The following is a 27923-nucleotide window of genomic DNA, read 5'->3' on the forward strand; positions in this document are numbered from 1 at the left end:
TGGATGCAGCCTTTTTATTCAAAGAAAAAAGTTCATAATTGATTAAATACAGTTGAAGGCTTGTACGAGAGTGACGTCAATACAGGTATTTAATACAGAAGATAAATACCAGTTTTGGTGGAAACGTTACATTTGTGGGTGATACAGCTACCATGGAGTGTCACAATTAGGCACTTAATAAATGATGATCTTTTAATGACAATTAGCGCTCAAATAAGAATACTTATTGTGAACAAACAGCTAAGCACTGGAGTGATTTATATAAGGCAGCTAATTTCAAAAAAATAGTTTGGTTCAATGCCAACTCTACCAACCAATTTCCATTTTTCAGGATTATATCAGTGAGCTTCTACCCTTACAGAATGTACACTTCATTCAAAGTTTTACTCAGAATGCTACATTTGCTTCCTGCCCTGGTTAAAACATTTGAATACTACACCCTACAAGAGGTTATACAGCCACAGTGAAGGGTCATAGTCAGGCACTTAATAAAAGTAGAAACTTATTACCACTCAAAGAAGAATAATGCAATCAACACACACACAGGTAAACATGCTTAATTTCCAGTAAACATCTTTGGCTGATCAGATGATGTACGATATATTTTGAAAATCTGGCGCACAGTACAGAGAAGGCTTATGAATTATTTATAGCACTTCCGTCACCTTGAGAGCTGGCAAGATTGTCAGAAACATCCACTGGTTTTTAACTATGTTACCAGCGAGCGATGGAAGCTTCCTGAAGTATTGAGATTCAAGCCATCACTAACCGGATACAGTGTAATGTAGGACACATTAAATGTTGTTTATTGCAGTTGCAAACACCCCTCTCACTCTCTTCCCTTCCCCCCCCCGCCCAAAAAAAAAATTTACAAGTATTACTTTCACAGAAATGCAACTTGCATTGCAGAATTGCTTTTAAACGAAAAAAATACCATTTGATTATGGAAGAAAAATGCCACACATTAATTACAGCAGAGTTTTGCTTTATCATTATTTTGTGAATAAGCCTTCATGTCTCCTAAGATCTGTCTGCAAAGAGTTAGGATGGGATTTAAGGTGGTTCAAATCATACTGAATGTATGATTATACAAGTGCAACATACTGAAATATTAAGCCACAACTACTGTAAGATTGCTGTTTTAATATCAGTGAACCCAGTCACTTGATGAACAGCCTTAGGACAAGAGAAATAAATCTTATGATACAAATTTAAATCTGAACCACCTACTGTCAAACTGTCCTGCTGGGATGGTTAAACATCCCTGATGGACAGATACACTTAGTTCCCACTTAGTATATCTTTCTCTCTTCCCCTCCCCTCACTCAACGTATATGCTTTTTTAAACTTTGAGGTTTGATTTTCAAATCACTCGCTGGCTAAGCAAACCTCAAAAAGTTATATTCTTAGGGGGAAAAAAGTGATTCCACCACTAACATCAACTAAAGTGCTCCTTTAACATTTAATTTTATATTCAGAAACTTTACCTGTGAACCTAGGAACAGGCTCGAAGAGCTGAATGGCCTACTCCTGTTCCTATGTCGTTTCCAACTGTATTTCATTTTAATCTACAAAAAGCTTGATGAATCTTAACTTTTTTTAATTGTAGTGTTGTCCTACAAGAAAAAAAACTTCATGGCAGAAGTTTTTTTTTAAAAAGTTGATCCTTCAGAACCCCCATGCCCCCCCTCCTCTCCCCCCCCCCCCCCCCCGAATTGAAAAGGGTCAGCCCCTTTTGGATGACTGGAGCTAGCATCCTTTTTGCACTACATGGTACTATTTAGTCAGAAGCCCTTAAGGCAAGATTTCATGAACCTCTACTTACAAACTCATAAGACTCTTGAACATCTAAAGTGATTAAAAGAATATCCACACTTTTCTCCCCATTGCTTATAGTACCACAAAACTAAGCTGCTAGTAAACCAGCACTACATTTGTATTTTTAGACTGCCATGCTAAGAATTGCACATTAAATAAGGTCCAATCCTACTTATAGTCATTAGAGAATTAAAGTGCTATACCAAGAAGGAAACATAATTTCTGGTCAGTGATAACATATTACTGACCTTTAAATTGACCACCATCACAACCTAAGTAAACACTAAACTAATCACAATGAGTACACAATGGAACTTCAATATGGTAGTTAAATAATTCAACACAAGTAGTACCACTGCTGTTGATGGGAGAAAAACATGTAGTGAAATTATTAACCAAAGGATGAATGCATTACTAAGGAATTCTGGACCCTGCCTTTTCATATTTTTGTTGAAAGCTTAAGTGTAGCTATGCTATGAGATTGAAAGGGGGTTGGAGTATAAGAGTAAGGAGGTCTTGCTGCAATTATATAGGGCTCTGGTGAGGCCACATCTAGAGTATGGTGTACAGTTTTGGTCTCCTTACCCAAGAAAGGATATATTTGCCTTAGAGGGGATGCAACTAATATTCACTAGATTGATTCTTGCAATGAGAGGGTTGTCCTATGAGGAGAGATCGAGTAGAATGGGCCTATATTCTCGAGTTTAGAATGAGAAGTGATCTCATTGAAACTTACAAAATTCTAAGAGGGCTTGACAGGGTAGATGCTGAGAGGCTGTTTCCCCTGGCTGGAATGTCTAGAACTAGGGGTCATAGTCTCATAAGAGGTCAGCCATTTAGGACCGAGATGAGGAAACATTTCTTAACTCAGGGTTGTGCGTCTTTGGAATTCTCTACCCCAGAGGGCTGTGGATGTTCAGTCATTGAGTATATTCAAGATTGAGATTTATGGACACTAAGGGAATCAAGGGATATGGGGATAGGACAGAAAAGTAGAGTTGAGGTAGAAAATCAGCTATGATCTTATTGAATGGTGGAGAAGGCTTGAGGAGCCATATGGCCTATTCCTGCACCTATTTCTTATGTTCTTATCGCTATATCGTGCCCATGTATTTATACCATCACAAAAGCACTGGGTAAAAATACATTCCAGCTTGTTTACACATCCTTAATTTACTTGCACATTTTTAAACAAGCCAATCTTCATACCTCATCAATGATGAAATTATATTGTAGAATTCAAGTCTTAAAAATGTTACCTCAAATTGTTGTCATTAGATAAATTTAAAGCACTGGCTAATGCGAGTGTCTTCATTGATGCACCAATACCACAGATTAAGACCCTATCATTTTAGGCTATTCACTGGAATTAAACAATTAAATGTTTTAATCTGGGATATATTTTAAGTATTTCTTTATAGAGTCCAGTGTTAATTCAGTAGCAAGCACACACCTAAATTAAGCTGTAATTTAAAAACAAATGAAACATCGCCTCATCACTTTACTTCAACCCCACAAACAGGAATCGTAACAAGATAACAAAACAAAGTAGTAGTGACTGAATCCTTCCTCTGAACTTTACCCAGGTGGCAGCACTTTATTAACACCTAGTCTTGTCTCGTGCTCTCTCTTCTTTCATAAAGGCAAAAGCTGAACAGGCCCAAAATGCCACATTACTGAGAATGGACTTTTTATTTATAAAATATTTCTTCAGTAAATGTATGGATGCACATGTAAATTTAAGCAGATTAATCCATGGCACTGTATGGTGTACCATGTCAAAAACAGGCTTCATTTATTGTTTACCACCTGTTCAATACATACTGAATCTGTTAATACAGGTTTACTTGAATACTTGAACGGTTAATACAGTTCTAAGTATCTTTTAAATGCTAGCCACATTTGGCTAACCATCTAACGTCCCATTTACTTAGCAAGATAAGATTATTGGACTAAAACAGTTGTTGGTATCTGCACTAAGGCCATTCAGGATCAAATGAAGCATGTGCCCAGGTACTGCAAACCACAAATCCATTGGTAATTCTTGCTTCTCACTAAATGTGACCAGAATGGTTTGGTCCAGGTAACGTTTAAATTAGACTGGGTAATGCATATTTTAAATTGCCCTATAAGCATTCCCATACTTTTCAATGGGAAGTCATCCAGGGTTGTTAAATGCTGTACTGTACCTCGGAAGTACTTCTTAAGGAGCCAAAAGCTAGGAGTTTATCCAGGAAGATATCTATGTCAACAACCCCTGTGTAAAAGCAAAACTTGGGTTTATATAGCACATAAGAATGGCGCAAAGAAGAAATTGAATGCAAATTTGAAAGCTTGCTTCACTGTGCCTCTCCAGTTGTGTTCAATTTTGACATGCCTTGCTGTTGCTGGTGTTAGCTTTGCCATACAGTTGAGGCAGCTAATGGCTTTCAGTTCAAAGACTGGCCATTTACTGCCCAATTTGCCCTCCAGAATGGTACTGAATTCCACCACACTTCCTTGTCCCAAGTTTAGCAGAACATTCTTGAACTCATTACTAGCTCTTAGTACAATATCTTTGGTTGCGTCATCTTCAATAGTCTCATTCACATTTGTACCATAAGGCATTCCCACAGTTATTTCAAATTTATAGCGACAAAATCTTTTAAGATGGCAGGTGTGCTTGGTGAGGAATTTAAGCCGACAAAGGTCTTCCTCCTCCACAGTCATGTTTTTGGGATCGCACTCAGGATATATCTCACCGTACAAGCATCTCATCCAATCACTTAAAAAGTACGGAAGCATATTTACTGCAGACTCTGCGCTGTTGTCTATCTCAGTGATACGGACATATTTGAACCTTCCAGTCCACGTGACTCTATGTCCCTCAAGATGGCCACAAAGAATCTGAACCCGAGCCATGTTAGTCTCTTTCCAGGCACGAGGCCCACAAACAAAGCTGTACTGCTGCCAAGTCAGAGTGGAATTGTACACCTTCATACCTTCCGATCTATACACGTACACCCAACAGAACATCATAATAGCGGTGAGCCAAACCAGGATGAGCTTGACAATTGAGCTCCTTGTCAGGGACTTGACTAGTCCCATCAAAGTGCCAGTCGATTTTGTCCACATGTGGAGGGCGACTGGAATAGTACACAAAATGAGGGTGACCATTATCTTGATCAAATCCATGGAAATGAACCATTTTATGAATTGGATCACAGTCATTATTGCAATAACTATAACTAGGATTGGCAGGGCAAACAGCAACAAGAAATAGCCTGCGGATGCCCGAACAAGACCCAATCCTGTGGACACCTTCAGGAGTTCAATGGCCAGTTCGCACCACATAAAGCAGACAAGGTAAGGAATCAAGTAGCAATACGTACCTTTAAAGTGCCTCAAATGTGCCATTCTGAAGAACAAGTAAAACAAGAAAAAATACAAGAGACAGGGAATGCCTATATTCAACACAAAGGTATTACCTATCGAGATAGATATAAAGGCTTGCCCAAAGAACCTTAAGTAGGACCAACTATCAGGAAGAGAGTGAACGAACCCCATTACTGAACATGCAGCCTCTGTAATAAGAGCCCTTCGCGTGTATGGCTCTGCGCATGTACTCAGACTCATGTAAGATGTTATCATGAAGAAAATTGCAATGACTGCCAGCTCTGAACAAGGAATCCAATCTTTGTCTGCTATGGGAAAGGAAAGAATCACAAAAAACACAGAGAGCATGAAGTGGATGTATGGTTCCAAATGACTCCAACTAAAGTTCACCTCAGCCTGTTCTACATCAAGATCTGGCTCAAAGCGGAGCAGCAAGTCAGTCATTGTCCTGAAATGGTCCCATGCTTTGCTATCCTGAAAGACTTTCAAAGTACAGATCACCATGGAAATGAAGGAAAGGTAAAAGATGACTAGAGGGATGATGAAGGCAAAAAAGTTGATTGTCAAGTTGCTGACGATGAAAAAAAAGATGAGGGCATTTATATGGTGGAGTGGAATAATTGTCTGTAGCCAGTGCATTCCAGCTTTGGAGGCTATCTCAATTAGGTGCTCCTTTATTTCCATTAAGGTATGAAGTGGGTATTTCAGGATCTGAGGAAGACAGAAAAAATATTTGTGTTTAGTATATTAAAAAAAAAGGAAACTTTTACATGGGTCAGGAAAAAAGCATCTCAAACTATGATTGAGTTAAAACCATCAAAAAAATAATAGGTTAGCATATAGCAAAGGCTTGCAACAAGCCAAACTAGTGTTGTTGTTGACAGATAAAAAGGTAGTAAAATACATGCAGTGTAATCAAGCCAGCAAAATGAATGAGAACTCATCAATAAGCACTGGAAACCAAGAAAAAGGGGCAATAGTTAGGAAGTGGTCACTAGAATCCACTAACAGCAGCCAGCAAGAAATCTTTGGAAGGATTCAGCTGCAGCCCCATTTGATTATTTTTTTGCGACAGAAATAGTTCAAGATTTTCAACAAGTTACAACCATTAACAGCCACTTACATGCAGCAGAATCATTTATTTATGCTCAAGTTCCCCAATCTTTGCAAGAAGAATTATTGATATAATGCTGAGATAAATACTAATGAGATTTTTTTTCCCTCTATAAACCCACAATTATGATCACTTATAAACAATTTAATGTGATTACATTCTGTAGCAAAGTCCAGGGTCCAGTAATATTAAGTTAAACATGTCAAACTATGATTTTAAGTGTGACCTATATTGATAAACCGCTGTTTGCTGCACCAGTCAGTAGAATAAACTGTTCATGCTCTTAACTATACCTTCTGCCTCAATGGCAACTCTTCAGGTGGTTTCCCTTCAAGGCCATCATCCTCTCCCTGCATTAACAAGTTAGATGGGATAATGCCCTTGGCATACTTCTTTGTGATGTCAACAAAATCATCCAACATCATGTCCTTGTTACCTGAAGTAGAAGCAACAGTTTTAGTTAACAGGAACAAAGCTGCATCATTAATGCAATTAACATGCTGCATCAATGTAGCAGAAGTCCCAAATCCTGGGGCATTTTATTTTTGTGCTCAAGATGAGGATATTAGCACTGAGTGACAGAACACGTTAACATTTCAGGCACTTTGTTTGCATTGAACACTTCCAGCTAAGTACATCAAAGTGACTTTACTCTGTTTTGCTCTGACAACATACCTTAATCCAAATTTTAAGAATTATCCCACTGCATTTTCCCACATCAGCCATCCTTTGTGGTCACAGCAACGGCCACTTTATTACCAAATTATGGGCACACTCGTGAGATACAAACTCATTCCACATAAAACCCCTACAGCCAACAAAGCTTTCTATGATCAGCGAGCACCGCGGGACATAGTCTGTCCCATTAATAATCAATAATTACTATTTAACATTTGCACACATTTTTACTTGACTAGGTCATTTGCTTTGTCTTTATGATGCTCTACTCTGGGAAGTGGGAGGCATTTGTAATATCGGTTCTAGAGTCATTGGGCTCATGCCTATTGTCACCCTATGAACCCAGGCAAAATTAGAGCCCTGGGTGAGAGGACATATTCAACCTATCAGTTTGGCCTGAATTTGAACCCAGGGGTTAATAGAACAGTGTGCTAACTTACTATGCCATCCAGTCCTCTAAATGGGTAACTTTCATCAGGCACCTAAGCTGTGCTAGTCATGTTATGCTGCCTTCACACATCAGGTGCTCGAGAATCTCAAGACCACTGCAAAGCATATGCAGGGACATAAGTACAAGATTTAAACAGAATCATTGATATTGGGGAGTTTATAGGTGGACTAATTTCCGTCTGCAGCTCAAAACAACCCTATTTGAGAACTACTGACAGTTGGTGTTATTACTATAGGGTGAATAATCCCAAGCTACATTTTCCCTTGGTTTCTCTATGCTTTCTTCTTTCTTTCTCCACTTTTCCTTCTAAACTTTGCTTTTTTGGTTTCAACTGATTTTCCTACATCTGAGAAAACTTCAAAGCAGTAACTATTCATTTGAAAACAATTGGCAATCTAGATAAAACGACAGTACATGAACCTCAGATCGCAAGTATCCTTTTTCTTTAAAAAGCTATTACATGAACTGAATGGAAAATCCATCCGTGGTGTTGATTTGATTTCCCCACCCCTGGTATTCCTAAGTGCAAGACAAATTTTTCTTGAACCAATGTGGAAAATAGGGTCAGAATGAATTTGAAATACAAACTTAAAAAAACAAAAAAAAGATTACTTTTACACTGAATATTGAACTTTAAAAAACATGTCAAAGTACGTTTTTAAGAGTGACAAAACAAAAAGCTCTGGCAGGTTTTGTCCTTACTTTGAATGCTGACCAGTCGTTCAAGTACTCGTCTCTCTTTTTGCAGCATTTTAGGGACAGGGCCCGGTTCTACCCTGCTACCTGCAGAATTAATAAAACCAATGCAAGTTAATTTGCTATCAACACATGGTCTATATATATTTTAAAAACATGCAACCTCTTCTACATTGTTGGTCTTCAAAACCATCTCGGACATGGCCCAGCTGATATCATTCCCTTTTGTCCTACCTTCAGCATTGACGTGGCTGACGTTCTCCAGGAGTTCGGAGACAGCAACCTGCTTCTTTCGGTTTGGATTAAGCTTCCAGTACATGACTAAGGTAGCCTTCCGCACAACTCGCTCAAACTCAGTCTCATCTGTGAGCTGTTTCACCTCCTGCTCGTTCTCCAATGTGATGCCTTTAGGAAAAAATAGGAATCACGTTTTCAAACATTTTAGCAACGGAAACCAACTATCTTGTATGAAAACAAGAAAAGGTTTACACACCTACATATTCTATAACATTCAAGCTTTTTAAAAAAAAATTCAGTCTTTGTCAATCAATTTCAGAATTGATTCAAGACAGGCTATAAATCTAGCATCAGCTCCCTCAAGTTACATTTACCATTTTTTCACTGTTCTCCTTTTCAGGGAGATTGGATTGCAAAAAGGGGCAAAAGGCAGGTTACAGCATACAGTATTACAAGTTATCTAAGCAAAGGCAAGAGTACGAAGATTCAGACAGCCTACATGTGATCCATTTCCTAGACAGTATTGGTAGGAGTGACCACCGCACAGTCCTCGTGGAGACGAAGTCCCGTCTTCACACTGAGGACACCATCCAACGTGTTATGTGGCACTACCACTGTGTTAAATGGGATAATTGTAAACAATTTTACAACACCAATTTATAGTCCAGCAATAAATAAAATTGCTGGACTATAACTTGGTGTTGTAAAATTGTTTACAATTGTCAACCCCAGTCCATCACCGGCATCTCCACATCATGACTTAAATGGGATAGACTCAGAACAGATCTAGCAGCTCAAAACTGGGCATCCATAAGGCGCTGTGGGCCATCAGCAGCAGAATTGTGTTCCAGCACAATCTGTAACCTCATGGCCCGGCATATTCCTCACTCTACCATTACCAACAAGCCAGGGGATCAACCCTGGTTCAATGAGGAGTGTAGAAGAGCATACCAGGAGCAGCACCAGGCATACCGAAAAACGAGGTGCCAACCTGGTGAAGCTACAACTCAGGACTACATGCATGCTAAACAGCGGAAGCAACATGCTATAGACAGAGCCAAGCGATTCCACAACCAACAGATCAGATCAAAGCTCTGCAGTCCTGCCACATCCAGTAGTGAATGGTGGAGGACAATTAAACAACTAACGGGAGGAGGAGGCTCTGTAAACATCACCATCCTCAATGATAGCGGAGTCCAGCACGTGAGTGCAAAAGACAAGGCTGAAGCGTTTGCAACCATCTTCAGCCAGAAGTGCTGAGTAGATGATCCATCTCGGCCTCCTCCCGATATCCCCACCATCACAGAAGCCAGTCTTCAGCCAATTCGATTCACTCCACGTGATATCAAGAAATGGCTGAGTGCACTGGATACAGCAAAGGCTATGGGCCCCAACAACATCCCAGCTGTAGTGCTGAAGACTTGTGCTCCAGAACTAGCTGCGCCTCTAGCCAAGCTGTTCCAGTACAGCTGCAACACTGACATCTACCAGACAATGTGGAAAATTGCCCAGGTATGTCCTGTCCACAAAAAGCAGGACAAATCCAATCCAGCCAATTACCACCCCATCAGTCTACTCTCAATCATCAAAGCGATGGAAGGTGTCGTCGACAGTGCTATCAAGCGGCACTTACTCACCAATAACCTGCTCACCGATGCTCAGTTTGGGTTCCACCAGGAGCACTCGGCTCCAGACCTCATTACAGCCTTGGTCCAAACATGGACAAAAGAGCTGAATTCCAGAGGTGAGGTGAGAGCGACTGCCCTTGACATCAAGGCAGCATTTGACAGAGTGTGGCACCAAGGAGCTCTCGTAAAATTGAAGTCAATGGGAATCAGGGGGAAAACTCTCCAGTGGCTGGAGTCATACCTAGCACAAAGGAAGATGGTAGTGGTTGTTGGAGGTCAATCATCTCAGCCCCAGGACATTGCTGCAGGAGTTCCTCAGGGCAGTGTCCTAGGCCCAACCATCTTCAGCTGCTGCATCAAAGACCTTCCCTCCATCATAAGGTCAGAAATGGGGATGTTCGCTGATGATTGCACAGTGTTCAGTTCCATTTGCAATCCCACAAATAATGAAGCAGTCCGAGCCCGCATGCAGCAAGACCTGGACAGCATCCAGGCTTGGGCTCATAAGTGGCAAGTAACATTCGCACCAGACAAGTGCCAGGCAATGACCATCTCCAACAAGAGAGTGTCTAACCACCTCCCCTTGACATTCAACGGCATCACCATCGCCGAATCCCCCACCATCAACATCCTGGGGGTCACCATTGATCAGAAACTTAACTGGACCAGCCACAAATACTGTGGCTACAAGATCAGGTCAGAGGCTGGGTATTCTGCGGTGAGTGACTCACCTCCTGACTCCCCAAAGTCTTTTCACTATCTACAAGGCACAAGTCAGGAGTGTGATGGAATACTCTCCACTTGCCTGGATGAGTGCATCTCCAACAACACTCAAGAAGCTCGACACCATCCAGGACAAAGCAGCCCACTTGATTGGCACCCCATCCACCACCCTAAACATTCACTCCCTTCACCACCGGCGCACTGTTGCTGCAATGTGTACCATCCACAGGATGCACTGCAGCAACTCGCCAAGGCTTCTTCGACAGCACCTCCCTATCCCGCGACCTCTACCACCTAGAAGGACAAGAGCAGCAGGCACATGGGAACAACACCACCTGCACGTTCCCCTCCAAGTCACACACCATCCCGACTTGGAAATATATCGCTGTTCCTTCATCGTCGCTGGGTCAAAATCCTGGAACACCCTTCCTAACAGCACTGTGGGAGAACCTTCAAGAAGGCAGCTCACCACCACCTTCTCGAGGGCAATTAGAGATGGGCAATAAATGCTGGCCTCGCCAGCGACACCCACATCCCATGAACGAAAATAAAAAAAATGTCTGGATAGCAACTGATCAGACTAAGACTCATTCCTAAAAGAAGGTGAATTCTGGTACTAAGTATTTCATGGAATCCAAGTGCACTGACACTGCATTCATAGAATATTAATAGATGAGCATTTATTAAAAAGAGAGGTTTTAAAATATTTTCCAGCTTTATAAATAAAAGAGCTGAATTGTAACAGTCACCCAATGCTGATCAGAAGTGTATCTTAGCATTGCAGCCAGTCAGAGTAACAGCTCCCTGATCCCAGCCAAATCAGGCTGTCAGGAGATGTTTGAAGTCAAAGCCAGGTAGATTTCGTAGAAAAGGAACAATGGAACAGGAGTAGACCATTTGGCCCATCAAGCCTGCTCTACCATCATCTTAGCCATGGTAGCTTCCTCTTTCAATCCCAAATGCCTGTGCTCTCTCCTCATCCCTCAATACCCACATTAAGTATGTCATCCTTTTCCCCTCTTTCCTATAGGGGGGCGGGGATGGGAAACGGTTTATCTTAATTGCACATTTCTCTGCCAGTGTGCTTGCTGAGCTATATAGCAAGGCATAGTGTTTCTGGGGGTGGGGATTAGAAGAGCATAAGAAGAAAATTGTGAAAGGCAAAAGGCTTCACTGTCCATTAAAGCTCACCTCTCTATTACCCTAATTCTTTCATTTTAGCATCCAATTGAATTTTGAACTTTTTTTTTTCATCTCTACTACCCTGCCTGGGAAAACTTTACTCTGAGTAGGGTAGTTCTTCCTGACACTAGCTTTAAATCTACTTTTTGCCTCTATAACAGTGACTACACTTCAAAGCAGTTCATTGTAAGGGAAGCACTTTGGGCCATTTCTGACACGTGTTAAGTCAATATATAAATGCAAGGTCTTTATTGTCACTAATTTATCTTGCGTTCATGGCTTATACTATTCCATACCATTTAGCATTTTAGATACTTTGGTGAGATCCCTCCTTAATTGATTTCTTTCGAGAATGCAGCGCCTGAGCTGATCCGATCTTTACTCGTAGCACATCCCCATTACATAGAATCCACAGCACAGAAACAGGCCATTTGGCCCAGCTGGTGTTTATGCTCCATGAGAGCCTCCTCCCTCCCCTCTTCATCTAACCCTATCAGCATATCCCTCTCTTCCTTTCTCCCTCGTTTGCTTATCTGGCTTCCCCTTAAACACATCTATGCTAGTCGCCTCAACGACTCCTTGTGGTAGTGCGTTCCACGTTCTTACCACCCTTTGGGTAAAGAAGTTTCTCCTGAATTCCCTACTGGAATTATTAGTGACTATCTTATATTTATGACCTTTAGTTTTGGACTCTCCTACAAGTGGAAACATTTTCCCTACGTCTACCCTATCAAACCCTTTCATAATCTTAAAGACCTTTAGTAGGTCACCCCTCAGCTTTCTCTTTTATAGAGAAAAGAGCCCCAGCCTATTCAGCCTTTCCTGATAAGTATATCCTCTTGGTTCTGGTATCATCCTTGTGAATCTTTTTTTGCACCTTCTCCAGTGCTTCTTAATCCTTTAAATAATATGGAGACCAGATTACATTCAGTTTTGTTGCCGCCTTTGGACCATTTTCAATACATGCATATATTTTTTGTGGCATCACGCCCAGAATTGAACACAGTATGCAAAGTGTGGTCTGAGTAGGTAGTCAATATTTTGGTGTGCGTAGCTTTGGTAGACTTTATGCTCCTGTAGTTTTGGCCATGCATCCAATCATTCAATGAGCTTTCAATTTTTTTAAAAATCGCTGCACCACGTTATCCAGATATTGAAAATGGTAAGTTTCCATTACTCCCACATCCCATTCCAAGTCTTTCTATGCTGACTACAAAGAAACTTACCTTTCCTTTCTGCAAGGCAGCCTCTAAGAAGATTTGCTGCTTCTCTTTTGCCCTGTTTGGCAGCTTGGATCAACCAGTCTACAGCTGTACAGTTGTTCAGTTCTTCGTCCTTCTCCTCAGCTAGCTTCAGGTAATATTTACCAACCTGGTGGTAACAGGGAAATAAGCCCATTATGTTTCCTTTAAATCTGAAGTTCATAGCAATGCTGGTTTAAGAGACACGAGGGTGTACGTACACAAATCTTTGAAGGTGGCAGGACATGTTGAGAAGACTTTTAAAAAAGCTGTTAAAAAAGCATACAGGATCCTTGGCTTTATAAACAGATGTGGAGATGCCGGTGATGGACTGGGGTTGACAATTGTAAACAATTTCACAACACCAAGTTATAGTCCAACAAATTTATTTTAAATTCCACAAGCTTTCGGAGGCTTCCTCCTTCCTCAGGTGAACGGTGTGGAAATGGGCAGTAATCACCAGGCATTGTTCTGTGATTTTCAAATGCGAAGGATTCGAAGATTTCATTTCCACACCGTTCACCTGAGGAAGGAGGAAGCCTCCGAAAGCTTGTGGAATTTAAAATAAATTTGTTGGACTATAACTTGGTGTTGTGAAATTGTTTACAATTTATAAACAGAGGCAGAGTACAAAAGCAAGGAAGTTATACTAAACCTTTATAAAATCACTGGTTAGGCCCCAGCTGGAGTATTATGTCCAATTCTGGCCTCCACAGTTTAGGAAGGATGTCAAAGCCTTAGAGAGGGTGCAGAGGAGATTTACTAGAATGGTACCAAGGATGCTGGACTTCAGTTATGTGGCAAGATTAGAGAAGCTGGGGTTGTTCTCCTTAGAGCAGAGAAGGTTAAAGGGAGATTTAATAGAAGTGTTCAAAATCATGACAGGTTTTGTTGGAGTAAATAAGGAGAAACTGTTTCCAGTGGCAGAAGGTTCAATAACCAGAGGACACAGATTTGAGGTAATTGGCAAAAGAACCAGAGGCGAGATGAGGAGAATTTTTTTTATGCAGCGAGTTATGATCTGGAATGCACTGCCTTAAAAGGTGGTGGAAGCAGATTCAATAATAACTTTCAAAAGGGAATTGGACAAATGCATGAAGGGGAAAAATTTGCAGAGCTATCGGGAAAGAGCAGGGAAGTGAGACTAATTGGATAGGACTTTCAAAGAGCCGGCACAAGCACGATGGGCCAAAGGACGACCTCCTGTGCTGCATCAATCCACGATTCTACTATACAGATACATTTCTGGAGCAACGAGAGTAGGGAGCACTGACTTTACTTCCCACCTATGGCTTGTGCATGTCAAGGTATAGTAGTAGTATTCCATGCACCTGTGCTCAATCATTTACTGCATAATGCAGTCTACTTTCCACTGATTAAGAACAGTGAACAGGAGAGTCGGCATACTTCAAACATTAGAAACTGAATAGCAGTACAGTGGGCTGCCCCAATTGTAAAAAGAAAGCCAGTTAAACAGTGCAAGAACAACCCAAGACCACCAGTTGAAGACTGCCTCGGTTGAGGTGATAGAGTGCACTCAGTTTAAAGTGGATGTGATGTGTCCGAGTTGTCTGGCAGAACCTATGGCACGTTTTTAGGCTTGTTGTACCTATGGAATCAAGCCCCGTTAGGGCGAGGGAGAACTTCAATTTTATTTAGACATGTTTTCCTATAAGCCAGCCCTTGGATTATTTATTCTGAATAGTAACGCATTACTCTAATGTATCTATACAGCCATGCATGTTTTGAACTGGCATAAGACCTACCCCTCCATTCAATCCAGCAGAAAGATCTACATAGGGATAAATCTTCACTAAACCAAATATCGAAAACAGCACGGCAATCTAGAAACATCTTAGTAAGCAGGTCTGTGTATAATATGACACTGCACTGTAGTAGTCATCTGCTTCCTGCAGGGCAAGGCTCCCTAATGAGTTTTATAGCTGCTTGTTGTGTAATAGGAGGCAATGTGCAGGGCAAGGCTCCCTAAGGAGTTTTACAGCTGCTTGCTGCATAATAGTGCTATAATGCACATTGCTTGCTAAGGCTAAAATAAAGACATCAAATAGGATAATCATTCACAATCACAGCGCAGTGAATGGGGTCTTAAAACACTTTAAAAACTTGTAAGAGAAAAAAAGTCACCCCCCCCCTCCCCCCATTATTATTCTCAAAAGCAAAAAAAGGTTATATTACTTTCCAAAGTCACATCTCAAAAACAAATATCTTGGAAGTATGAAGGTATGAATGCGTCCGAAATAGACACAAGCTTGGGAAACTATCATTTTTTAAAATGACTGAAGAAGGTTTTAGCCTTGGGGAGAAGACAAGGAAAGTTTTTTTTTTAAAAAAAAGTCGACATCAGTACCCCTTTTACCTATCATTCAGAATTGAGGTCAACTTTGATGTCACTAGTTTGGAAGAGTTACTGAGCCCTGTAATACAAGGCAGATAAATTAGCATAGGCACAGGTGAAGCTGAAGCACCTTGAGCTAATATTGACTGATCTGAATTCAACTCCCTTATGCCATCAGAATCATTAAATCCTCCAAATCAAAATCCCCAATAACATCTGGATTTACTGTTAAAGCAACATTGTTTTAAAAAGTTGTCCGAGTTAATCCTATTTTTTAATAATGGTTTGATTCTAAAATGGATCCCGGTGGAAAGATGTATTTTTTTAAATTACTCATCACTAATGGAGATTTTAAAAGAGACTTGCATTAAATAGTGCCTTTTACGACCTCAGGACATTCCAAAACACTTTACAGCCAATGAAGTACTTTTGAAATGTAGGGCCCGATTTTACCAGGGGTGTGGGTTCTCGGCGGGTAGGCCTGCGGGCGCGTTCAAAACACGCCCGGTGAAATCAGTGTGTTGCCCGCGCGATCGCAGCAGGCAACACACTAATTGGAGCCACTTACCTGCTCCTCCGGGTTCCCCGCTGCTGATCTGCGCGTCGGGCGGGCTGCGCATGCGCAGTAAGATCTGTCAGCTGGAGGCGCTCTATTTAAAGGGGCAGTCCTCCACTGACAGATGCTGTCACAAACAGTAAAAATTACAGCATGGAGCAGCTCAGGGGGAAGGCTGCTCCCAGTTTAATGATGCCTCACCCCAGGTATCATTAGATGGGGTGAGGGAGGACAGAGATCTTCCCCCCAGCGGCCGGGAGGAAGCGGCCTGCCTCTGCCACCAAGGCCTGGCCCGAGGTGGCAGAGGGGGTCAGCTGCGCCACCAACATATCGCCCACCTGCATACAGTGCAGGAGGCGCACCAATGACCTCAGTAGTTCAGCCACAGTGAGAACACGTAGTCTTTCCCCTACACTCCGCCTGCCACAACACTGCCCCCACCCCACATCTCCTTCGGCACTGCCAACATTACTCTGTCACATCACCCCTCATACCCACTCAAACCTCATCCTCATCTTACCTGCACTTACTCACCTCGCGAGTACTCACCCCGTCACTACCACGCAACCCAATCCTCATACAATGTCATGGCTCTATCCCATACTCACCCTCTCGTGTATCTCTCTCACGGCCAGCCTCACTCAACCTGCCACCACCTGTGCTGCAGCCACAGGGCATGCATCACATATGTGCAGTAGGCAGCGTAAGGCAAACGTGCCGTGAGCATGAAGGGGATGCACAAGGGTGTTTGAGGGTTTGTCATGGTTCGTACTTCTATTGAATTAAATAACTCACATCACACATTATATTGGCTCCACTAGTGCCATGTCTTCGCGAATCCTGTCCGGTTTGTGCAATAATGCCCGCTCCTGGGTATCCCCATGAGGACCCACCACTGATGCCACCCAGTGTGTCACTGCAGAGTGGGTGTAGGTGTATTTGCAGGGCTTATCTGCGCAGACGACTGAGACACACCGGGGCCTCCTCCAGCGGCACCCCTCTCTGTAGTGCCATGTTGTGCAGGGCACAACAGACAACTATAATTCGTCCCACTCAGAGTGGCGTGTATTGGAGCGCTCCCCCGGAACGATCAAGGCACCTGAAGCGGATCTTGAGCAGCCCTATGGCCTGCTCAATTGTAGACCTGGTAGCAATGTGGCTGTCATTATATCGACGAGGCGGCTCGGTGATGGGGTTCCTCAGAGGTGTCATAAGCCACGTGTGCAGGGGATATCCCTTGTCGCCGAGGAGCCAGCCGTTGCCGGTGTTGGGTGCGTGGAAGAGGGGCGGGACGGTGGACTCCCTGAGGACGAAGGCATCGTGGCAGCTGCCAGGGTATCTGGCGCACACGTGTAGGAATCTCTGGCGGTGGTCACAAATGAGCTGGGCGTTCATGGAGTGATACCCCTTCCTGTTGATGAACAGCCCTGGCTCATGTGGAGGTGCCCGTATTGCTATGTGGGTGCAATCGATTACACCCTGCACCCGTGGGAAGCCAGCCACATCATGGAATCCAACCACCCTCTCCGTCTGGCTGCGCTCATCCATGGCGACGTTGATGTAGGTCGAGGCCCTGTGGAACAGCCCATCGGTGACCTGCCTTATGCACTTGTGTGCAGACGACAGAGACCCCGGTGATGTCCCCCGTGGCACCCTGGAAGGATCCGGAGACAAAGAAGTTGAGGGCAGTGGTGACTTTGACGGCGACGGGTAAGAAGATGCTGCTTGGTCCATCCGGGAGCAGCTCGTCATTGAGGAGGCTGCAGATGTCGGCGACGACCTGGCGAGTGACTCTGAGCCTACGTACGCACTGCTGCTCAGAGAGGTCCATGAAGCTGAGCCTCGGTCTGTGGACCGTGTGCGGAGGGTAGTGCCTCCTGCGACGCATCTCTCTCTGCGGTTGCCCTCCATCCTGCTGTGCAGGTGGATGTGCCACATCACCGTGTTGTGGGGATGTACGTCTCTGAGGCGGACGGCGTGGACTGCGAGGCTGCTGAGGCTGGTCATGCTGTTCGTCCTCCGAGGATGTCAACGCAGCACCCATCTGGCAGGTGTAGGTCTGCGGGGTTGTGCACGGTAGAAAAGTGTTTCCTCGCACAGGGGTTGCACTTCCACGCCGGTGAATCTTCTTGCTTGGAGGAGGGTGGTGGAGGGCAGGCGTTGCCCAATGTTACGGAGTGTCCTCCTGCGTTAGGGAAGGCTCTCCCCACCTGTGGAATGCACCTTGGCAGCTGCCACAGGCTGCGGCTGCAACACGTCCGTTTGGAGTGAGACTGTTTCCCCCAGTTGAAGGTAAAATCCCACACTTCCTAATAAGACAGCTGCATCAGGTAATTTAATGACCTGAACAAGCAAAGTAAATACACTCAAGTGGTATCCCGCTGGCTTTAATTGCCTGCGGGATTCCCACCAGCGGGGGCTGCGCACGCACCCCCGCACGTCAGCGCGGAACCCGGAAGTGGGCGGGATTGAGGCGCGATCCGGTCACGCGCCTGGATATCGGGATTTTCGAGGCCACCCCGCCGAGAACGCACCGGAAACCCGGTGCTAAAATCGGGCCTGTAGTCACTGTTGTAAAGTAAGAAATGCGGCAGCCAATTTGCACACAGCAAGGTCCCATAAACAGCAATGTGATAATGACCAGATAATCTGTTTTAGTGATGTTGGTTGAAGGATAAATATCAGTCAGGACACCAGAGACAATCCCCCTGCTCTTCTTCGAATAATGCCGTTGGATCTTTCATGTCCACCTGGCAGGGCAGGCGGGGCCTCGGTTTAACGTCTCATCTGAAAGATGGCACCTACAACAATGCAGCACTCCCTCAGTACTGCACTGAAATGTCAGCCTAGATTTTGTGCTCAAGTCTCTGGAGTGGGTCTTGAACACATAACCTTCTGACTCAGAGGCAAATAGGAGAGATTAATAAATATGATTGAGGGGTTCAGGTATCATAAACCATAACCAAAACCTGAATCTGTACTTGAACCCAAAGCTAGTTATAATCTTCAACAAATCACTCAAGGGTACTTTATATAGGACTGGAGAAAATATATTGGAAAGAACTTCATTCAAAGGATACAGACCATACCAAAAGTAGATGAATCTAATCATCTTCCTTATTCATTCATCCATGACCAGGCCTATAACTGATTTGGATCCTGCAACAGGGTTTGAAGATTTATACCGAATCCTCATTCAAGAATTTCTCAGAGCTAAGATGAAAGCTTTGTACCTTACTGTAGTCTTGCCATCCTGCAGTTTTACTCTCCAGAAAAAAAGTCAAAACCAATTTGATGTTTAAAGCCTCTAGAATAAGTAGCCACACCACAAATAGCAACCTAACTGCTTGCTAATAGTACTACTAAAGGACAGCCTAAACCCTCATGTTCGTGTCAGAAGGTGTAAGCACCAGCAGACACCCTAACAAGGATGCCAGGTGGAAGCACCCATGAAGTTGCGCAAAACTGTAGTTCCAACCTCCCCTCAGAGGACCTTAAAGATGCTTCTGTGCTGTAACCATCTTGACACCTGCTGCTTGGCCCAGAGCTTTACCATTATCAGGTGATGCATCCTCAATGTTTTCACCAATTTAACAAGAAAGTATGGATATTGATCCTTAGGTCACCTGCAATGGCCTCCCCCGCACCAATCAGGCTAACCTCTCTAGCCAGTTATCTAGTTTGTAAAATACAGTCTTTGGCATTATGCCTGCCACGTTGCATAAGAATTGAAATTACATAAACAATGGAACAGTTAGGAAAACAAATGACATGCTCCCAACATTATCTTTAGTGGTAAAGCAAAGATAGAAGTGAGTAACACGTGTGTTAAAACTTGAAGACTAGTGGAAACATTAACTGAAAAACAGGGGGAAAAAGCACTCAGCACTGGAGCTACTCCAGTATGAAATCTAAAACAGATTTTACTGGAGGACGATGCTTAAAAAAATAGGCAGTAACAGAACCAACATTCAGAGAATTTTAAAAAAGAACTTGAAGTTTTTTCTAAGAAAGGACAAAACACACCTGCCAATGATTTGAGGGGCGGGAGGGAGAAAGAGAACGAGGATCGGTCTCTGAACTGTGTATATCCGCAGAGTGGAAAATGGGTTAAGGCTTCCACAATCAAAGCTCTTAAAAAAAAATGCGTGATCCTGAGCTGTTGTTTTCTCCCAATTTCATGGTGTATGTAAAATATATGGAGGATAACTGCATGAGTAAGAATGAGTTTATATAACACATTACCGTTTGGACCATTCAATGTTTACAGCAAATTTTAATTCTACCTCAGTCTGTGCCTTTGCGTCACCATCTCTGGCTTTTTGTTTTTGTCCTTCGATTGATATTTCTTGTTCCTCATTCAACGCTTCTATTGAAAAATTAAAACATACCAAGGAAACCATTAGTTACAAAAATAATCTTTTCTTGCTTCAACATTAAGTCTTGCTTTAAAACATTAAGTCTAACATGATACAAATTTTACTAGATTGTGTTTGGCTGATGTGAGGCTCCCAAAAACAAATACAACAAAACAGTCACAGAACATATTTATGCCACGCTGCAAAGCAACACATGAATTACAGAGTTAGGAAAACAAATGACATACCCAAGAAATAACTGCCAAATAATATGGCATTTGAAAAATAGCAGATTTAATTTCTGAGATACATTTTACATTTTCTCCCCTTGCCCTTCTAAAGGCTATAGTTCAAGCTGCAATCCAGATACACACCCTCTGGAAGCACTTCACTACCTCACTCAAATGGCTTTCCTCTACGTGCAAGTCAGAACAGCGACAGTTGTCAGGCCAACTGACTTGAGGCATCATAACCTAACACATCCTGCAACTCATAATTATGCACTTCCCCAATCTGAAAATAGCATATATTTGACTTACTTATTCCTTTCTCTCACCTCTGGCTTTCAACTTCTCTCCTCTCTTTTGTCAATACTACAGCTATTGCTGTCCTGAAGTTGTTCATCTCAAACTCCAAATACACTTCCCGTGTTAAAATTAAGGCTGATTACGCCATTTTCTATTCAAACTTCTTACCTCCCTCCATTTTCCCTTTTTCCTATAATCTGCAGGCATTTCAAACAAGCTTGGCATCACCTAATTACTGCTTCTTAATTTACATCATCATCTATCCTACTCTCAACCTTGCTGACATCCTTCATCATAGGTATTGGCCTTCACCCAAATTTCTAAAATGTAATTAAATATTTCAGACCAGTACTTTAGTCTATAGCAGTTTAAACCAAACTCCCCTTCCTCTTATTTCCTCCTTCTCACGAGCAGAATGTTTCAGTACGAAACAAGTTAAATCCAAAATTATCTAGGTTGATGTATTGTAAAAAGAGTGCAATGGATTTTGATATTTTCTATTGAAAAAAACCCCAAAAACATTCCCCATGGCTAATTTCCTAAAATGGCTCAGTATTGACTAAAGTGACAGACACATTCAAGAGCAAATTTGAAAACATTTTTTTGTCATTTCCAGGGGCAGTAGTCAATGGCCCTCTTGATCTCAGCTTAGCGGCCGTAGCTGGTTTCATCAGGAGTGGTCATCTGTGACTGCTGAGAGACAGAGAAGAAGGACAAAGCTGACTGAGGCGGAACTGTTTTTTTTGCATGCAAGCAGGGGCAGTGGATATCAAAAACCACAACTTCTAGTGTTTCAACTTCTCTACCGCATATTTCATCACATCTTGGGTCTTGAAAGTACAACATAATGTTCACAAGTGAAATTTGCCAATATATTGTGGTTATTAAAGGCAACATCAATTTAATTTTAAAAATCTATCATCTTGTCTTCAATATTTAGAATTTTAGCGAAAACTAATTATTTCCTTTTGCATAAATCACTACACTTCACATAACTATGTTCCATTGACAGTCAATTGAAGACTGGCTATTCAAATTGAGCAGTATTACATTTCTCAGGCTGAAGCCAGTTTTTTCATCATTCATGTTACTTAACTTGTCAAGTGAGACATTCTTTACATTGCAATGTTTATTGTGATTATTGTATCTAAAAGCCTAAAAATTTGAACAGGATTACATTATGGAGTCGAGATAACTACAGAAAGACTGTCAAATTTTAGGGGAAAGGGAGAATTAAAAGAAACTTTCAACGAATTTTCATTCACAAATAATTGTTTAGGCCAGGAAAACATTTAAATGATGCATTCAATATTTTAAATAGGTCATTTTGAAGAAACTATATCAAAGAATGCATTAAGTTCCCATTAAATATAAAATTTTCTGGAATGGAGTTATGAGAATGACTACAAAATACTAAATACAGAAATTTCCCTACAAAATAAGGAAATATGTCACTCTCAATGTGATCCTACAAAAAAAAACTAAGTTATCTAACGCACTTTACAGTGACTAATTAATGCACATAGCCCTGTACAACATGCATCAACTTCAGGCTGTCTCCACATATTACAGTTCAACATAAACACATTTTACCATACTACATTGGTACTTGAATTAGGCGATAATCAGGCCCACTGTTGAACAGTGAGTCAAATAAATTAAATTCAGTCTTCACTACTCAGGATTCCAGAATTTTCAACAATTTGGAGATCACAATCCCATCCATTTTTCTGTGATAACTGGAAGTTAGTAGTCTTGGCAATAATAAGAGTTACGTGGGAGGTTTACATCACTGACCTGTCATGAGGCAAAGCCAGATGCTAAAACAATTACTAGTATAGTAAATATCTTAATCATGTGCCCCCCGTGCTCATTGTCACTAGGCTTTTGCATAATGATTCACACTGATCTAGCGCATTCTGAATTTCTTCATGGCTGCTTATATAAAATGTTAATGGGGCTACCAGCCCTCCTGGATTATCCTAGAGTTTCTGGGAATTAAAGTTATAATCTCCTGGATACTGCTGCCAGCAACCCAGGAGAAGTCGTAGAGGCATTAAAAACAAAATCGGTTCTGGGAAAGAAGGCTGTTTGACTGACAGTCAAGATGCATCCAATTGGGTAACTAAGAGTCTGTTCGCTTTCCAATTAGCGAGGGAAGGCGGTGTGCCACGAGAATGGACGTGACAGGCATCCAATGGTGGGAACGTGGGGGTGGAGCGGTTGGAGGCTGGAAATCATGTGATGAAACCTCCTGGAACACATGCAACCTGAGTTGGCAACCCTAGTTAATAATCACTGGTCATATAACTACAAGTTGAAACGTGGAGCACATCTAGGATTTCAATTTCAACTGAGTATGGGGGGAGGAGCTATGAGGGGTGGTTAACAACACTGTTATAGTTGATTACCGTTATTTAGTAAGTAATTTTAATCATACATATATTTTTCAGGTCCTTATCCAACGACATAATAAAAGAACATTGGCTCTATAAACAATTTACAGTGTTAAATGCAAAAGATGGGAGGTAGAAAGAAAAAGTGTCAGAGCAATTTTAAATATTTCACTAGTAATAATCTATAAATAGATTAAGAACAATCTGTACAACAAACTGGGAGTCAGACTAATAAAAGACACAAGTGAAGGTCCCATTGTTTTTGAATAGGAGAAAGTGATGACCTTTGGCAATGAAAAATTTCAGGCGATTTACTGAAACAGATGACTCAACTGCCTAACTCATCAAATGGCTCCTTCAATACCTGTTGAGCTAACGATGTCAGAAAAACACGCTGTCCATGCTTCACATCTGTCAAAGGATAGCTCTTAAAAAGCTATATATTACACCTGTCTTACAGTCTTAGTTAGACATGTGCATCACCAGCACAATTATAACTGCGAAGCAGCTTTCAAAAGATCGGTAAGTGCAATCTTTTGGCCACAGACGGCTTTGTTCGTTTGAACTGATGACTCCACGAGAACATGAATACCACCTTCAAAAATTTGTAGTAAAACAGAACCAAATTGCAGTCTCATTCTCTTGCATTAAAAACACAGTCTGTAAAGAGGCGAGCAGTCAAGCAGCTTCAGCATTCTTCATATAAGGAATAGCTCAGATTTTACTGTACAAATTGGGTATGTTTAATAGCCAGTGAGTCATGTGGCTGGAATCCCCACATAACCTGAACAGAAACAAGTGCTGTGAAACCAAGCAACAGTTTAGACTGTGCACTGACAAGAGAGAACTAGAATTGCAATCTCTCCTCTCTCTCCCCAGAACTTTGAAGAGCTTCGGGGAATTAGCGAAAAAGATCCAAACAGGCAAGATTAGAAAGCAGGTGTATACGGCGAGGATGCTAAGTGAGCAGGCTTATTAGTAGAATTGTAAGGTTTGAGTAGGATATGAGGCCAGGCCCTTAACCCCACCCTTCTTGCAAAACATCTTGTTCTGGTCAACTTTGACCCCCACTTCTTTTGCTCTGCCCCCTTCCTCTCCTACTCTAAACTGTAACTCAACAGAAAACACTACTACCATGCTGATGAGTGCATCAAACCCACTGGTATTCAAACATAGATACAAGTTGGCAATGAAGACTTTTACTTAGCTCCAACAGCCCAGGTCACTCAAAGCCAATTACAATGATGAAAAAAAATGTTCATTGCCATAGTGTCTTTCACATCTTCAGAACATCCCGAAGCTCCTCACAGCCAATTACTTTTGAAATATATTCAGTGTTGTTTTGTGGGAAAATGCGGCAGCACTATTTAGGCACAGCAAGATCCCAAAGCGAAGGGGTGTTTCTTGCTGTGCAAATTTGAAAAATTAATGGCAAGGCAGAAAAAAATTCAAGTTAACTCCAAACCTTTTCAATTTCTGTTCTTAGCCACCACGAGCAAGGCTCAAGGCTGCTCCTGGCATAGTAATAGGCACTAAATAAAAGATTTGACAATGCAGTGCCAGTCCATAATGTTATCTTCAAAGTGAGGGATGGGAATCAAAAGAACTATTACAATGTTGATGTTGCTAAGCCTTTCTGCTATTCCTCTACCCACTCCCACCTTTGGAGTAATTTGAAAGGTGTTCCAGTTTTTTTTGGTTTTGGACCATTTTATTCATGTGTCGTAGCAAAAAACAATGTTCAAGTAAAACAATGGTTCTATTAGTAATTGGGGAGGTGAGACCTATAGCAGATTTCCATAAATGGATCATTAACTGACCACAATCTACAGACTACTATTTCTACTAATTATTTTCTATTTATGCAAAGATGTATGCACTATACATACACAAAAAAGCACTACATAGATAAAGTACTAGACGTTTGTTTCATAAGCATATAAGTCCCAACATATGCAAATGCTGTAACAGGAAGTCACTATTCTGAGGTCTGCACCCTTGGTGTGGGCTTGGCTTTTCTTATTTCAGGCATGTTTCCAGCATTCACTGTTTTAATTTCAGAATACTGTATTTGCAGCATTTTTTTGCCCCTTTTGTGTGTGCCTCTCTCACAATGTCTTTGCATAGAATGTATAGCACAGAAATAGGCCATTCGGCCCAACTGGTCCACATTGGTGTTTATGCTCCACATGAGCCTCCTCCCACCCCTCTTCATCTAACCCTATCAACATAGCCTTCGATTCCTTTCGCCCTTGTGTGTTTACCTAGCCTTCCCTTAAATGCATCTATGCAATTTGCCTCAACTATTCCACATTCTAACCACACGCTGGGTAAAGAAATTTCCCTTACTGGATTTATTGGTGCCTATTTTATATTTATGTCCCCTAGTTTTGGAATCTCCAACAAGTGGAAATATTTTCTCTACGTCTACCATATCAAACCCTTTCATAGTCTGGGGGTCACCACTGACAAGAAATTTAACTGGACCAACCACATAAATACTGTGGCTACAAGAGCAGGTCAGAGGCTGGGTATTCTGCAGCGAGTGACTCACCTCTTGACTCCCCAAAGCCTTTCCACCATCTACAAGGCACAAACGAGAAATGTGATAGAATACTCTTCACTTGCCTGGATGAGTGCAGCTCCAACAACACAAGTTCAACACCATCCAGCACAAAGTAGCCTAACTGATTGGCAACCCATTCACCAGCGTAAACATTCACTCCCTCCACCACCGGTGCACTGTGGCTGCAGTATGTATCATCTACAAAATGCACTGCAGCAACTCGACAAGGCTTCTTCAACAGCACCTCCCAAACCCACGACTTCTACCACCTAGAAGGACAAGGGCAGCAGGCGCATGGGAACACCACCACCTGCACATTCCCCTCCAAGTCACACACCATCCCAACTTGGAAATATATCGCCGTTCCTTGATCGTTGCTGAGTCAAAATCCTGGAACTCCCTACCTAACAGCACTGTGGGAGAACCTTCACCACACGGACTGCAGCGGTTCAACAAGGTGGCTCACCACCACCTTCTCAAGGGCAATTAGGGATGGGCAATAAATGCTGGCCTTGCCAGCGACACCCACATCCCAAGAATGAATTTAAAAAAACAGGGCGGGAAAGTGGAGCGAGGTAGATGATCAGCCATGATCTTATTGACTGGTGGAGAGGGGCCATACAGCCTACTCCTGCTGCCTTTTTATGTCTGTAAACCTATCCGCATAACCTTCTATTCCTTTCTCCCTCATGTACATATCTCGTTGCCCCTTAAATGCATCTATGCTATTCACCTCAACTACCCCTTGTGGTAACGAGTTCCACATTCTAGGTAAAAATGTTTCTCCTGAATGCCTTATTAGTGACCATCTTATATGTACACCCCACCCAAGTAGAAACATCTTCTCTACATCTACCCTATAAAACTGTTCCATAATCTTAAAGACCTCCATCAGGTCACCCTTCAGCCATCTCAGAGTCCCCGCCCGTGATTTTCCACCTGCTAAAATATACGGACAGAAAATCGTAGCTGTCCGCCTGCAATGCCCTCCCCACTGGGAGCACATTGAATCTCTCGATTGCCTCATTATGATCTTTAATATCATCTATCAGTTCCTTTTTTCCTAATAAACGATTGGAATAACTGATGTCCCTCTATTTTTTTATGCCCAACATTAATTATGAGCTCTCTTGTCTTCCATTCGGGTAAAGAGTCCATACTTGGGATGCTAATCTGTATTTTCTCTTTACAGATGATCTATTGTGCATTTTTACTGTTTTCAATGTCTCTGTTTTCATACAGGATCATTTCTGGAACAACTCAGCTCCAGCTTGCTTTGAAAATTCTGCTGTGTTTAGTTTGCACGGTCCTTCCTTACTTTTCAATTAAGAATTCACAAATGATTAATGACAAGCTTGATCAAAACAAAGAACAATTAGATCAACGGTATCGTTACTTGTAAAACCACTTATGTAATTCATTTGTACCAGACAGAAATTATATTTAATGGCAAACGGTGCAGGTGATCTGCATAAAGCATAATTTAAAATGTATACATGCAGTACATACTGAATGCACATTGTCCTCAATAAAATAAAAAGGTAAATAATTTAACGCATCGTCCTGACAAGAAAGGGAGACAGTTCTACCTCCACAAACAATACAACAATTTGCCAAACTTCTTTTCCATGATTAAAAAGTACATCTTTAAAATAATCCGACTGTTGTGCGGTGCACAGACCATTAGCTGACATATGGTATTTGCCACACGCACGACTTTCACAGTTGCCTCTGTGACCTGGACTATTACCAACGACAGATTTGCCCTGGTGTTTTGCGGCTGCCCAACTGTTGGTTTTAGCGGTTACCGTCCGGACACACCGAGTACATACTGACCGTCCTCTGCCGCCGCATTGGTGGGGGGTGCAGCCTGCGGCTCGTCCTTGTGCGCGTCTCCACCGGCTGCAGCGTTTAACTGCGACTTGCCCGGTTGCGGGGCCGGGAGCTGCTCCGACTCCATCTCCTCCTCCGCCCGCTGCTGCAGTCTGACTGCAGCCCGTCAGCAGGGCGAACCCCCGCAG

General features: G+C 42.3%; 1 protein-coding gene across 1 annotated transcript; it reads right to left on the reverse strand.

Annotated features, from left to right (window-relative positions):
- wfs1b (Wolfram syndrome 1b (wolframin)) lies at window positions 1–27893 on the reverse strand. Its single transcript, XM_067994331.1, has 7 exons — window positions 27739–27893; window positions 20342–20424; window positions 13129–13273; window positions 8367–8537; window positions 8139–8219; window positions 6601–6743; window positions 1–5904 (listed from the first exon to the last, which is right to left on the reverse strand). Exons 1-7 carry the CDS (start codon window positions 27860–27862, stop codon window positions 4099–4101), a joined length of 2553 nt encoding a protein of 850 aa, XP_067850432.1. The 5' UTR covers window positions 27863–27893; the 3' UTR covers window positions 1–4098.
- Window positions 27894–27923: the final 30 nt, after the last annotated feature.

The sequence above is a fragment of the Heptranchias perlo genome, chromosome 1 (assembly GCF_035084215.1).
Source record: "Heptranchias perlo isolate sHepPer1 chromosome 1, sHepPer1.hap1, whole genome shotgun sequence".
Taxonomy (NCBI): domain Eukaryota; kingdom Metazoa; phylum Chordata; class Chondrichthyes; order Hexanchiformes; family Hexanchidae; genus Heptranchias; species Heptranchias perlo.